General features: G+C 37.7%; 1 protein-coding gene across 6 annotated transcripts in view; it reads left to right on the top strand.

The window, feature by feature from the left end:
• Positions 1-13816, top strand: part of LOC139967673 (anaphase-promoting complex subunit 4-like) — a 43654-nt gene that overhangs the window by 16727 nt on the left and 13111 nt on the right. For all 6 annotated transcript variants that reach the window (XR_011793073.1, XR_011793074.1, XM_071971664.1 and 3 more), the window contains exons 8-12: positions 1131-1214; positions 2382-2468; positions 5561-5745; positions 6902-7002; positions 7677-7728. Coding sequence is in view for 4 of the 6 variants with exons in the window: in XM_071971664.1 (XP_071827765.1) it covers positions 1131-1214; positions 2382-2468; positions 5561-5745; positions 6902-7002; positions 7677-7728 (509 nt within the window). In the remaining 2 variants the exon portion in view is untranslated. The remainder of the gene's footprint in view (positions 1-1130; positions 1215-2381; positions 2469-5560; positions 5746-6901; positions 7003-7676; positions 7729-13816) is intronic.

The raw sequence follows: 13816 nt of genomic DNA, 5'->3' as shown, positions 1-13816 counted from the left end.
AGTGAGTGTTTTACCACAGAAACCATAGTTCTACTTTGTTAAGTTCCTTTATATTTAACCAAATTCAGAGATACCTTGTCGACATGCAGAAGACATTTCCTTTTCAAAACCAATGCCCACTGTACACTCACTATACAAAGGTGTACAGTGAGTGTTTTACCACAGAAACCATAGTACTACTTCCGTTCCTTTATATTTAACCAAATTCAGAGATACCCTGTCAATTTGCAAAAGACATTTCCTTTTCAAAACCAACGCCCACCGTACCAAGTTCTTCCATTATTACTGATGATCATGTTGAGGTTTTAGAGTAGCCCCTATCTGATAGTAACGTGTTCAGCATTGTTTACTCGAGTTCTCTCGCAGTCTGTATGAACTCCAAATTCACCTTATAGCATTGAATGTCATATAACACCGTGCTGTTACTGTCTCGTACCTGTTTAAATGGTCTTCAAGCATTTGTTTTATCGTCTTCCTAAATTCAAGGTTCCACGTTTCTAAGACAGGTATATTTTCAAAATATTTGCCCTTCATGATGTATAGTTTTTTTTATTTGAATTCAGAAATTTATCTTTGTTGTCCTAACAAGCTGCAGTTAAGAAGTGCTCACACTAGGCTTTCCATTATACAAGAATTTTTTACGGGGGGGGGGGGGGGGGGGGCTGCGCAGGCAGATATAGTCTATCAATTTTGCCTGGTTGCTTTATTCAGTCCTGAATTAGTTTTGTTATAGTTCATTGAATCTCAACAATGAGAAGAAAGAACTATAGCAAAGCAAATATCCCACAAAGATTAAAAAACCTGTTTCTGTACCAACTTTTACACTTCAACGACAAAAGCATCTCCTGTTGTTTACCCGGGGGGCCATTAAAAGTTCTTAGAATAATATAGCTGTTGGGTCAAATTGAAATGAAAACAAACAAAACGAAAGCCGTCTGCAGGGAGTGGCATTTTGAAAAAATGGAGAGGGGAATACAAAAGCGTTTAAATAAGAGACGTGATTTTGTTTTGGAGTTGAGTGACCTGCGTGAACGGAATATGTTAGACATGTTTCTCTTATATGTCGGACTGGAAATTGGTTTTCAGTTTTAATTGTTCGTATTTTCTCCTTCTTTATGTTTCTTTTTTAGCTCAGTTCAGTCCTGCTTGCTTCTAGAAGTCGAGAAATAGCCAAATATGCCAAGAAATATGCCAAAATATCAGCGTTAATGGAGGTACGTCTTTATTAATAATGTACGTCTATGCTGCATCTTATTTTATATAGTTGTCTACAATATGTCGACGTCATGCTTTGGATGTTCAAGGAAGCGATGAAAGTCAGTGCAAAACAACGTTTCATTTATTGGTTGAAACTATTTAATAACTCATTATATTAGTCACTGTAAAAAAGTGATTATGACTACAATAGTCAAAATGATTGGCTTCCTATTGGGTAAATATTACCTAATATTGGTCGCTGAGTCCCACAGAATTACAAGCAAGATGCTGCACACATTTTGAACTTATGACCTCTAGTGACCAGATTGCCTTTGACCTTTAATTCTATCTAATCACTGAATGTCAATTTGTCCTAGATGTGAGTGTAACACTACCAGCAATTTTGTCATTCCCACATAATTTAGCCATTTTCTTTTTGGTTTTAATTTCCTTGAAAAAGCGCCTTGCTAAAATAAAGTTCATTCTCACTGGCATTTTCTTGAATACCTGTATGCAAGACACACATCAGCTTGTTGTGCAGGGCTCTGAGAGCAGTCCAATAATAAATATCTTTTGATAATATGCTTATGCTTGGATACGTAAATCATGCCAGTGCCTCGACTGTCTATCCGTAACGGACTGATCATGTGGTTAAAATTCTCAATGTCTGTTGGAAGAAACTTGTCGGTTTTGTTTACTGGCAAACGGCCAAATCCACTGGCATTTAGCCAGTAAATAGCCCAGAATTTTTAGGGCTGCGGTTATTGGCTGTGATGACTTTTGATGACCTCTATGATGTCATTACTCCCAGCGTCACCACAGCCTATTGCCCATGAATGGACCAGTAACTTGTATAGTCCATTTTGCATCGTTCAAAAGAGAATCCAAAGATTAATACCACCGTTGTAAAATAAGTGGCATTGAAACGTTAAATTTAATTGGTTTGGTTTAAAAGTCTTTTATCTGCCTCATGAGTCTCACCGTATCAAAGATAGAATTCATTTTGTGAAAATACGTAGCATTGAGCTCTGTTGAATTTGTCGGTTTGGGTTTAGTCCTGTGATTCTGGCTAATAAGTCTCACTGAATCAGGGATAGAATTCAATTTGTGTAACCCCTAGGTTGTTGCATTTACAGGGGTTGCAGTTTATAAAATGTGACCATTTTTGATCTGTTTTCTGACAGTATCTAGAAGGGACACTGAAGGCCATAACAGAAGCCAAAGAAGACATTTTACTGGAAATCGAAGCCAAGTTAACCAAATATGCCGAGGTACAGAATTATATATATTAAGGGGTTTTGACAGTACACCTTAAAGAGTTCTTTTAAGCTCCCTGGTTTGAATTTTTTTGCAATGTAGCCGAAACTCTTTAAAAAGTTTGTAGACAATTCCTAGTCAGCCTTTGAAAATTTTACTTAAAATAAAATGTATGGGAAAGCTGCAGTTATGATGGTATATGGTTATGGTCATGTCACTTCCCTTCCCTCACATCAGTGTCTTTATGCAGCAAACTTAGGGGCTCTCGTTGTTGCCACCGAATGCTCTATTAATTCATTGCAGCGCTTTGGTTTCCGAGACTAAAATAATCTGTTAGCTTTCGACAAAAAGATCGAGCTGGCGCCGCTCCAGAAAAATAAGCGAATCCATTGAGGTATGGATTGAAGATTTGATTGTGGAACCGACGGTTGGGCTCTTGGCAGAGATTCTGTGGTCACGCAATGCTATAAATAAATAAGTGTGAAATCAATCCACTACAAAGGTTTGCTGAATTTTTGGCTCTGGTCCCACTGAGAGCTGTGTTTTGAGATCATTTGTGCAAGATTTCATGGTTACCAAGCTATAGATTGTTGCCACAGTTCCTTGTTTTGATGCCATCTTGATGGCGGAAGAGATTCTACGTGGCGGTTTGTGATTGTATAGTGGGCATGCATTTCATATCCAGCTGCAGTGTCTCAAGAAATGTCAACTTTTTTAACAGAAGAAATCTGTCTGGCTTTTGGGTGTGATATCAAAGTGGTCAGGCAATAATCTTGATGTTCTTGATTTCCCAATATGAGCTTACCCGTTTGAGCACAGCATACTCGTATTCACATCTATATTAAAGAAACATACATCGCAAGGCCAGTGAGAATATTTTCTCTCACAATGCTTGTTGTTTTTTTTTGATGTTTTTTTCTTTCATTTTATGACACAACATTTGCAGAAACATAAGACCATATCTGCGGATGCAAGATTTTGTCAAGCAAGGAAAAATCTGTAAGCTAGTTTGCCACTTATTTGGGAACTTGCAAAACAGACAGTTTAAGTCTGTGAGTGGTCAGAAGGTTTCAAGTTTAACAACTTGCTGGCGCTATTCATGAATGTAGAGTAGCTTTAGTTTTGAACTGACTGCCTTACATGTGTGGTGATCCTTGTGCAAGTACTAAGTTACTCTCATAAGTTAAGTGTTACGAGGTAGTACTGAATACTATGTGCTGCGGCGTGACGTAGCATGTTATGCAAATAGGCAATCTATGTTGGAGTTTCATTGGAATAGTAAGCAGATACGAATATTTGTGAGTTTTATCATTTGGAATATAAAAAATAAAAAAAACTCGGTGAAAAGGTGGTAGACAGATTGCTGTTGTAGTTGTGGTATGTATCCCACATCTGTTACAGTAGTCATTGACTCATTGCCGTCTGTTCGGTGACTACTCTGAGCAAGAGAGAAAGAAAATTGTAAAGATTTTGGATCAAGTCGACTTACTCCAAACATCCTGTTCCTGAGGTAGTTTCCTCGTTCTTTGTTCCCCGTTTGTTTGCCGATCAATTCAACCAATCAGACAACCAGTATTACTATTGGTAACAAAAATACAGAAACTATAAACAGAAATAAGAACTTAAAACGTATGGTCACGAACAGTTCAAGGCTGTTTCAACGGAATTATATGAAACTAGCTTTGGTTCATTTTGTTTTAGTGACAAGAATTTTAATACCACAGTTTCAATGAAATCAACCGCAGTGCTTTGTATCAGTTTCCCCCTAAAGAAATATTACTGCTTAGTAATTGAGTACACACGTACACAATGACATTGTTAATAGCAAGGTATTGATATGGCTTGCTAAAAATAATAATATCGAAGGAGGATCTTAGACATGTATTATATGATTTCTTTTAAACCTATTTTCCAAAGATTTAAACTTCTTCGGTACACCCTCAAAAGTCTTTACAATTTTGTAGCATTGTTCTGCAATTGGTAAATATTTAAAATGCCTGTGGTGAATAAAAGTTGATAACAGGAAATGGGAACCTCATGAGTCTCATAACAACTAATATGGTGATTGCATTGCAATTGGGAAGTTTATTCAAGCTTATAAGTGAATAGGTATAAACAATTGCAATATCTCAACCCAGAATATGTAATGTTTCTAATTTCTAATCCCCAACACAAACTCTGTTCATTTGAATGATTTTTTTCCCATTTCAGTATTGGTCCAATCCTTCCCATCTCTTTAACCTCCTTTTCATCTCACCCTCTGTATACAAGAGAAGAAGAAATTACAGATGCTAAATATACTCTCCTTTGAAGGTCTACAAGCTAAGACCTTATCACACCTGGAATTGTTAAATGTATATGCTGCCATTATAAGCAAGCCATTGAGTTTCATCTTTAATCTGTCTATAGCTCAGAGGAAGCAGGGAATAGAATCGCAAGAGAAAACTGAGTTTGTATAAAAACCCAGTTGATAGAATCAGTATCTGTTGCAGTGTATCACAAAACAGAGAAACGGTGACCATATTATCTCCCGTAAATCCGAGGACGTGATACTGACGTTGAGTCGATCTTGTTGACATCGAGAGTTTAGTTTACCTGCAGGCTGTATGGTTAAAGGAAATGGTGGAAATTTTGAGGGCTGCTCAAGAGTTTTTGGTGGTTCTATGAAAGTCTTGAATAAATCTGTTCTGGGTTGCCTTTTTTTTTACATTTGTAAATTGTGCACAATCACAGCTTCACTTCATGCTCTTCCTACGAAACGAGAGGAGGAACAAGTTAAAATTGACACTTATTCACGGCCTTTCTACAAGTGCGGGGCTATTACCATAAAATCCAGGGACACTCATGTGATCCAGGGAAAGGCAAATGAAATCCGGTGAATGCCTGAAAATAGAAGACATCCCGTCACATTAATACAAATTTGCTTTATTTTGTTAAGTCTCTATGTTTCCAAAAATGTATATAAATTCAGTTGTGCTAGAGTTGGTCATTGTTTTCCCAGTACGGTTGAAGAGACTGTATTTGTCGAGTCAGTATCTGTGTCACAAAACAAGATGTCCTTTTTCAGTATTTACAGGAAGCGGTGTTTAAATTTGCTTGATTTCAGCAAAAAGGCACGGAAGGTACAGTCGGGGATGAGTTTCTAGATCTCTTAGTCTGGGGCAAAGCTAGCTTAGAGCTGCAGACGTTCCTCTTACAAGAACTGACCGCTAAGGGTTTGAAGAAGCTCGGCCACAGCGTGGAGAGTTCCTACTCGAGCATACAGAAGCTCATCCTGAAACAAGTGCACAGGTAAAGAATCGCAGAATTTACTCGTTGACTTGACAACCGTAGTCTTTCAAAATATAGTCTATGAAGCTGCACGCAATCATATCATGAGAATTGCAAAGACTATTAATTACTGTAGAAACCAGGCTAACCGCTCTGTGTAAATAACACAAAGTACAATGTAAAGAAATCCTACTTTCAATTTACATCTTTTAAAAAACTCATTTATATACCCAGTCGGCCCTCTTCATCCAATTTTGAGCATTAGAGCCTCTGTTAAAATCTTTGCACTCTGTTAACCTTGATGTTTTTCTTACAATTGTTTTTGCATAATTATGACCTTACTTTCTCATTAAATTGTTATTGCTTTATTTTCCTTTCTTTATTTTTCATTCTTTTGCTGATTAAAAGGAATCTATGCGATGGTGATGGCGTGCGAGTGTGTGACTGCGTGCGTACTTGTTTTGCATTCAGACTACACATGTACATTTACACGGATAACTCTTAGGAGCAAACAATGTGAATTGTTTCAACACTTTTGCGATTACTGTGTGTGTATGACACTGAAGCAATGTCACAATTAAAAGTAGCAGCTGGTCCTGTTTGCAGCTTAATTTCTCTTATCAATTAAACAAGGACTTACCTTCTTAGTTTTTGTTTTAATATCTTTGAGAAAGTCAAAATAAATCAGCAATTAATACCTAGATATACTACACTTAGAAGATGTACCAACCTGTTTAGATTACTTGTAGTAATGAAGACTGAACCTTGTTATTGACATGAACTTTTCATGCTCACTGACAGCTAAATGTGCCTTTGTTGGTGGGTGGGGGAGAAGGGGGGCAGGTGGGGGTAAAATCTAGGTAGACCTTTGCAGTAACATTGCTCAAGCAGCTTGAGTGAATCTGGTGTGGTGTGGATTATGGTTTATACTTAAGGCAACTAAGGAGGCCAAGTGTTTTCTTTCCATGGCTACATTTTTTTGCTTTATCGACGGTTACACATTGTAGAATTCTTCGCCTAGCCTTAACAAAACAGAAATTCTTCTATAATGATTGGGGAATTGAGGATAGGTTTAATACAAGGCTATTGGAGGTTGTGTCTAATGTATGCAATTATCCTGTCCTAGTTGGTTTTTTTGATACAATTTGGATGCTTCTTTTGTTGTTTTCTCTGGCAGAGTTGGCAAAACATTGCTATTTGAACTCAGTGAATTGTACGGCATGGCCAGATGGTATGATAAGTTTGGCATTCTGGGACTATCACCGGAGGCTATACAAGGTGAGGCAGGTCTATTCTTATAACACTTGGCACGGTGTCAGAATCCGCAGACAGCATTTATTTACTCTTCTCTTACAATTCGCTTGAGGCTTTTGTTTTGTCAGTCTTTGGAAGTGAGCCAAATATCTCATAAAAACCATATAATTTGTTACAATACTCAGTTCTGCTGTATACATGTAAGCTGTACTCAACTGTAAACTGATCATGCAGTTTATCAAAAGTATCAGCTTCTTGTTCTTTTTGTTGAGGCAAAGAGTAATATCATAGGTTCCCCATCCCCTCTCCTCTACCCCCTCCCCCCACCCTCTTTCTTCAGTCTATTGATTCTGGAATTATAAAAGGATTTGTTCAAAACTCAAATTGATTCTTTATTTTTCATATACATCTCTCATTTCACACATGAAGTCTGTTGTATGTTTATGTTTAAACTGTGCCATTGGTTCAGTAGTGCGCCCGTCGTAGCCAAAGGTCGGAAAATTTCCAGCTACCCATTCTCACCAAGGTTCCAGGTAAAAACTAAACAAATCTCACACATACCAATTCTTATCAGTGTTTCCAATCTGTTCTCAACACTTTTCCAGGACTCCCAGATACCCTAGTCTATACAGGGGCTGATACACGCTTTAGACTGTTTGCGAGATTATAACATTGTCTTTTCATTCTCTCTCCCACAGATGCGATGTCTTCCGTTGGCTCGTTCTTGCTCAAATCAAATGAATTGTTGCAGTAAGTGTTTTCAAGGGTAAAAATTGTCGTCAAAGCATTCACATATAATAAAGTAACTACAAGTTTCTCTCAAAGCTGATGTGTGAACAGCATAGCAGTCAGTTCACATATTGAGAATCCATACAGATGTGTGAACAGCATAACAGTCAGTTCACATATTGAGAATCCATACAGATGTGTGAACAGCTAAGCAGTCAGTTCACATATTGGGAATCGATACAGATGTGTCAACAGCATAACAGTCAGTTCACATATTGAGAATCCATACAGATGTGTGAACAGCATAACAGTCAGTTCACATATTGAGAATCCATACAGATGTGTGAACAGCTAAGCAGTCAGTTCACATATTGGGAATCGATACAGATGTGTGAACAGCATAGCAGTCAGTTCACATATTGAGAATCCATACAGATGTGTGAACAGCATAACAGTCAGTTCACATATTGAGAATCCATACAGATGTGTGAACAGCTAAGCAGTCAGTTCACATATTGGGAATCGATACAGATGTGTGAACAGCATAGAAGTCAGTTCACATATTGAGAATCCATACAGATGTGTGAACAGCATAACAGTCAGTTCACATATTGAGAATCCATACAGATGTGTGAACAGCATAGCAGTCAGTTCACATATTGGGAATCGATACAGATGTGTGAACAGCTAAGCAGTCAGTTCACATATTGGGAATCGATACAGATGTGTGAACAGCATAGAAGTCAGTTCACATATTGAGAATCCATACAGATGTGTGAACAGCATAACAGTCAGTTCACATATTGAGAATCCATACAGATGTGTGAACAGCATAGCAGTCAGTTCACATATTGAGAATCCATACAGATGTGTGAACAGCTAAGCAGTCAGTTCACATATTGGGAATCGATACAGATGTGTGAACAGCATAACAGTCAGTTCACATATTGAGAATCCATACAGATGTGTGAACAGCATAGCAGTAAGTTCACATATTGAGAATCCATACAGATGTGTCAACAGCTAAGCAGTCAGTTCACATATTGGGAATCCATACAGATGTGTGAACAGCATAGAAGTCAGTTCACATATTGAGAATCCATACAGATGTGTGAACAGCATAACAGTCAGTTCACATATTGGGAATCCATACAGATGTGTGAACAGCTTAGTAGTCAGTTCACATATTGGGAATCGATACAGATGTGTGAACAGCATAACAGTCAGTTCACATGTTGAGAATCCATACAGATGTGTGAACAGCATAGCAGTCAGTTCACATATTGAGAATCCATACAGATGTGTGAACAGCATAACAGTCAGTTCACATATTGAGAATCGATACAGATGTGTGAACAGCATAACAGTCAGTTCACATTTTGAGAATCCATACAGATGTGTGAACAGCATAGCAGTCAGTTCACATATTGAGAATCCATACAGATGTGTGAACAGCATAACAGTCAGTTCACATATTGAGAATCCATACAGATGTGTGAACAGCATAACAGTCAGTTCACATATTGAGAATCCATACAGATGTGTCAACAGCTAAGCAGTCAGTTCACATATTGGGAATCGATACAGATGTGGGAACAGCTTAGTAGTCAGTTCACATATTGGGAATCGATACAGATGTGTGAACAGCATAACAGTCAGTTCACATATTGAGAATCCATACAGATGTGTGAACAGCTAAGCAGTCAGTTCACATATTGGGAATCGATACAGATGTGTGAACAGCATAACAGTCAGTTCACATATTGAGAATCCATACAGATGTGTGAACAGCATAACAGTCAGTTCACATATTGAGAATCCATACAGATGTGTGAACAGCTAAGCAGTCAGTTCACATATTGAGAATCCATACAGATGTGTGAACAGCATAGCAGTCAGTTCACATATTGAGAATCCATACAGATGTGTGAACAGCTAAGCAGTCAGTTCACATATTGGGAATCGATACAGATGTGTGAACAGCATAACAGTCAGTTCACATATTGAGAATCGATACAGATGTGTGAACAGCATAACAGTCAGTTCACATATTGAGAATCCATACAGATGTGTGAACAGCATAGCAGTCAGTTCACATATTGAGAATCCATACAGATGTGTGAACAGCTAAGCAGTCAGTTCACATATTGGGAATCGATACAGATGTGTGAACAGCATAGAAGTCAGTTCACATATTGAGAATCCATACAGATGTGTGAACAGCATAACAGTCAGTTCACATATTGAGAATCCATACAGATGTGTGAACAGCATAGCAGGCAGTTCACATATTGAGAATCCATACAGATGTGTGAACAGCTAAGCAGTCAGTTCACATATTGGGAATCGATACAGATGTGTGAACAGCATAGAAGTCAGTTCACATATTGAGAATCCATACAGATGTGTGAACAGCATAGCAGTCAGTTCACATATTAAGAATCCATACAGATGTGTGAACAGCATAACAGTCAGTTCACATATTGAGAATCCATACAGATGTGTGAACAGCTAAGCAGTCAGTTCACATATTGGGAATCCATACAGATGTGTGAACAGCATAGAAGTCAGTTCACATATTGAGAATCCATACAGATGTGTGAACAGCATAACAGTCAGTTCACATATTGGGAATCCATACAGATGTGTGAACAGCTTAGTAGTCAGTTCACATATTGGGAATCGATACAGATGTGTGAACAGCATAACAGTCAGTTCACATATTGAGAATCCATACAGATGTGTGAACAGCATAACAGTCAGTTCACATATTGAGAATCGATACAGATGTGTGAACAGCATAGCAGTCAGTTCACATATTGGGAATCCATACAGATGTGTGAACAGCTAAGCAGTCAGTTCACATATTGGGAATCGATACAGATGTGTGAACAGCATAGAAGTCAGTTCACATATTGAGAATCCATACAGATGTGTGAACAGCTAAGCAGTCAGTTCACATATTGAGAATCCATACAGATGTGTGAACAGCATAACAGTCAGTTCACATATTGAGAATCCATACAGATGTGTGAACAGCATAGCAGTAAGTTCACATATTGAGAATCCATACAGATGTGTCAACAGCTAAGCAGTCAGTTCACATATTGGGAATCCATACAGATGTGTGAACAGCATAGAAGTCAGTTCACATATTGAGAATCCATACAGATGTGTGAACAGCATAACAGTCAGTTCACATATTGGGAATCCATACAGATGTGTGAACAGCTTAGTAGTCAGTTCACATATTGGGAATCGATACAGATGTGTGAACAGCATAACAGTCAGTTCACATATTGAGAATCCATACAGATGTGTGAACAGCTTAGCAGTCAGTTCACATATTGGGAATCGATACAGATGTGTGAACAGCTAAGCAGTCAGTTCACATATTGAGAATCCATACAGATGTGTGAACAGCATAGAAGTCAGTTCACATATTGGGAATCGATACAGATGTGTGAACAGCTAAGCAGTCAGTTCACATATTGGGAATCGATACAGATGTGTGAACAGCATAGAAGTCAGTTCACATATTGAGAATCCATACAGATGTGTGAACAGCATAACAGTCAGTTCACATATTGAGAATCCATACAGATGTGTGAACAGCATAGCAGTCAGTTCACATATTGAGAATCCATACAGATGTGTGAACAGCATAGCAGTCAGTTCACATATTGAGAATCCATACAGATGTGTGAACAGCATAACAGTCAGTTCACATATTGAGAATCCATACAGATGTGTGAACAGCATAACAGTCAGTTCACATTTTGAGAATCCATACAGATGTGTGAACAGCATAGCAGTCAGTTCACATATTGAGAATCCATACAGATGTGTGAACAGCATAACAGTCAGTTCACATATTGAGAATCCATACAGATGTGTGAACAGCATAGAAGTCAGTTCACATATTGAGAATCCATACAGATGTGTCAACAGCTAAGCAGTCAGTTCACATATTGGGAATCGATACAGATGTGGGAACAGCTTAGTAGTCAGTTCACATATTGGGAATCGATACAGATGTGTGAACAGCATAACAGTCAGTTCACATATTGAGAATCCATACAGATGTGTGAACAGCTAAGCAGTCAGTTCACATATTGGGAATCGATACAGATGTGTGAACAGCATAACAGTCAGTTCACATATTGAGAATCCATACAGATGTGTGAACAGCATAACAGTCAGTTCACATATTGAGAATCCATACAGATGTGTGAACAGCTAAGCAGTCAGTTCACATATTGGGAATCCATACAGATGTGTGAACAGCATAGCAGTCAGTTCACATATTGAGAATCCATACAGATGTGTGAACAGCATAACAGTCAGTTCACATATTGAGAATCCATACAGATGTGTGAACAGCTAATTATTTATTTATTATTTATTTATTATACAAAATTTCTATAGCGCCTTATCCAATCAGAAATTGCTCTAAGGCGCTTTACAGTAAAATACAAACAATCATGATATACAAATATATAAATCGATAATGTAAGGTACAAAAAGGGTAGAAAATTTGTTAAATACCAACTGACAATAAATTGTATAAAAACTGCAAATGTAAAAGCGAAAATGATACAAACAAATTCTTAAAATTTAAAATATATATAAATCTGACAACAATTTTAAATTTAAAAGCGCTATAAACGCAAAAACGCAAAATGGAAAATGCGTAGTAATAATGTGACAATAAATAGTATAGAAAACACAGTTAATGGAATGCAGATCTAAATAGAAAGGTTTTGACTAGTTTTTTAAATTCATCTATATTTTTGGCACACTTAGCTTCCTCCGATAAACTGTTCCATAATGTCGCAGATGAGTAATCGAAACGCCTGTTTCCGTATGTAGAAGTTTTAATGACAGGTTTGGTAAGTAAGGACTTGGATTCTGAGCGTAGAGATCGAGTAGGCTTGTATTTATGCATTAATTCAGAGAGGTAGATAGGGGCTAAACCATTAAGTGACTTATATGTATATAACAGAATCTTATAATTGAACCTGCAATGAATCGGCAACCAATGTAAGTCACGTAATACGGGTGTAATATGCTCATGTCTACGAGTGCGACTCACAAGCCGTGCAGCGCGATTCTGAACTCGCTGAAGGCGATCGGTTAGCTTGTGAGGCAGGCCATATAGCAGGGCATTGCAGTAGTCCAGTTTTGATGTCACAAGGGCATGGATTAAAGTCTTACATGCATCATCTGAGATATACCTTCTAATTTTGCCAATATTCCGGATCTGCCAATAACAGGACTTACAGATAGAGTCAACTTGATTATCCATGGTAAGATTGTGATCAAGATATACACCTAAATTCTTTACTTTAGGAACTGAACATATGGTGTTAGGTCCCATATTTATATACAAGTCTTGAATAGCATTACCCTGAAATTTTGGTGAAAATACAATGAACTCAGTTTTGTCCTGGTTAAGTTTCAAGCAATTAACCCGCATCCACCTGACTATATCTGAAAGGCATGCTTGGACCTTTAAAGATACATCATTCCAGGACTCAAGGGCACCAAAATTCAAATACAATTGTGTATCATCAGCATAACAGTGATGGTTGATGTTATGGCGCTGAATTATTTCTCCAACTGGACGGGTAAACATACAATATATCAAAGGACCAAGTACAGATCCTTGTGGCACCCCAAATCTTAGCTGTTTCTCGTCAGATATAACATTATCAATTTGTATACATTGCATTCTGTCCCTAAAATATGATTTAAACCATTTTAATGAGTTTGACGCAATTCCAAAAGTATGTTGGAGACGATTAAATAAGATCTCATGATCAATAAGATCGAAGGCTGCCGATAGGTCCAACATGACCATCATTGTTTGGGACCTCTTGTCAAGAGCTGCAGCAATATCGTTATGTACTCTTAGTAAAGCTGACTCAGTTGAATGGTACTGGCGATATGCAGATTGGAGATTATCATGCAAAGCATTGGCATTTAAGTGATGTTGAAGGCGTATTGCAACAACTTTTTCTAAAAGTTTGGATATAAAAGGTAAATTTGATACAGGTCGGTAGTTTTTAAACACTTCTTTATTCATACCAGGCTTTTTGAGCAGTGG

Source organism: Apostichopus japonicus, chromosome 5 (assembly GCF_037975245.1).
Source record: "Apostichopus japonicus isolate 1M-3 chromosome 5, ASM3797524v1, whole genome shotgun sequence".
Classification (NCBI taxonomy): Eukaryota; Metazoa; Echinodermata; class Holothuroidea; order Aspidochirotida; family Stichopodidae; genus Apostichopus; species Apostichopus japonicus.
The sequence above is the reverse complement of the archived record's forward strand: the minus strand, read 5'-3'. Positions and strand labels throughout refer to the sequence as shown.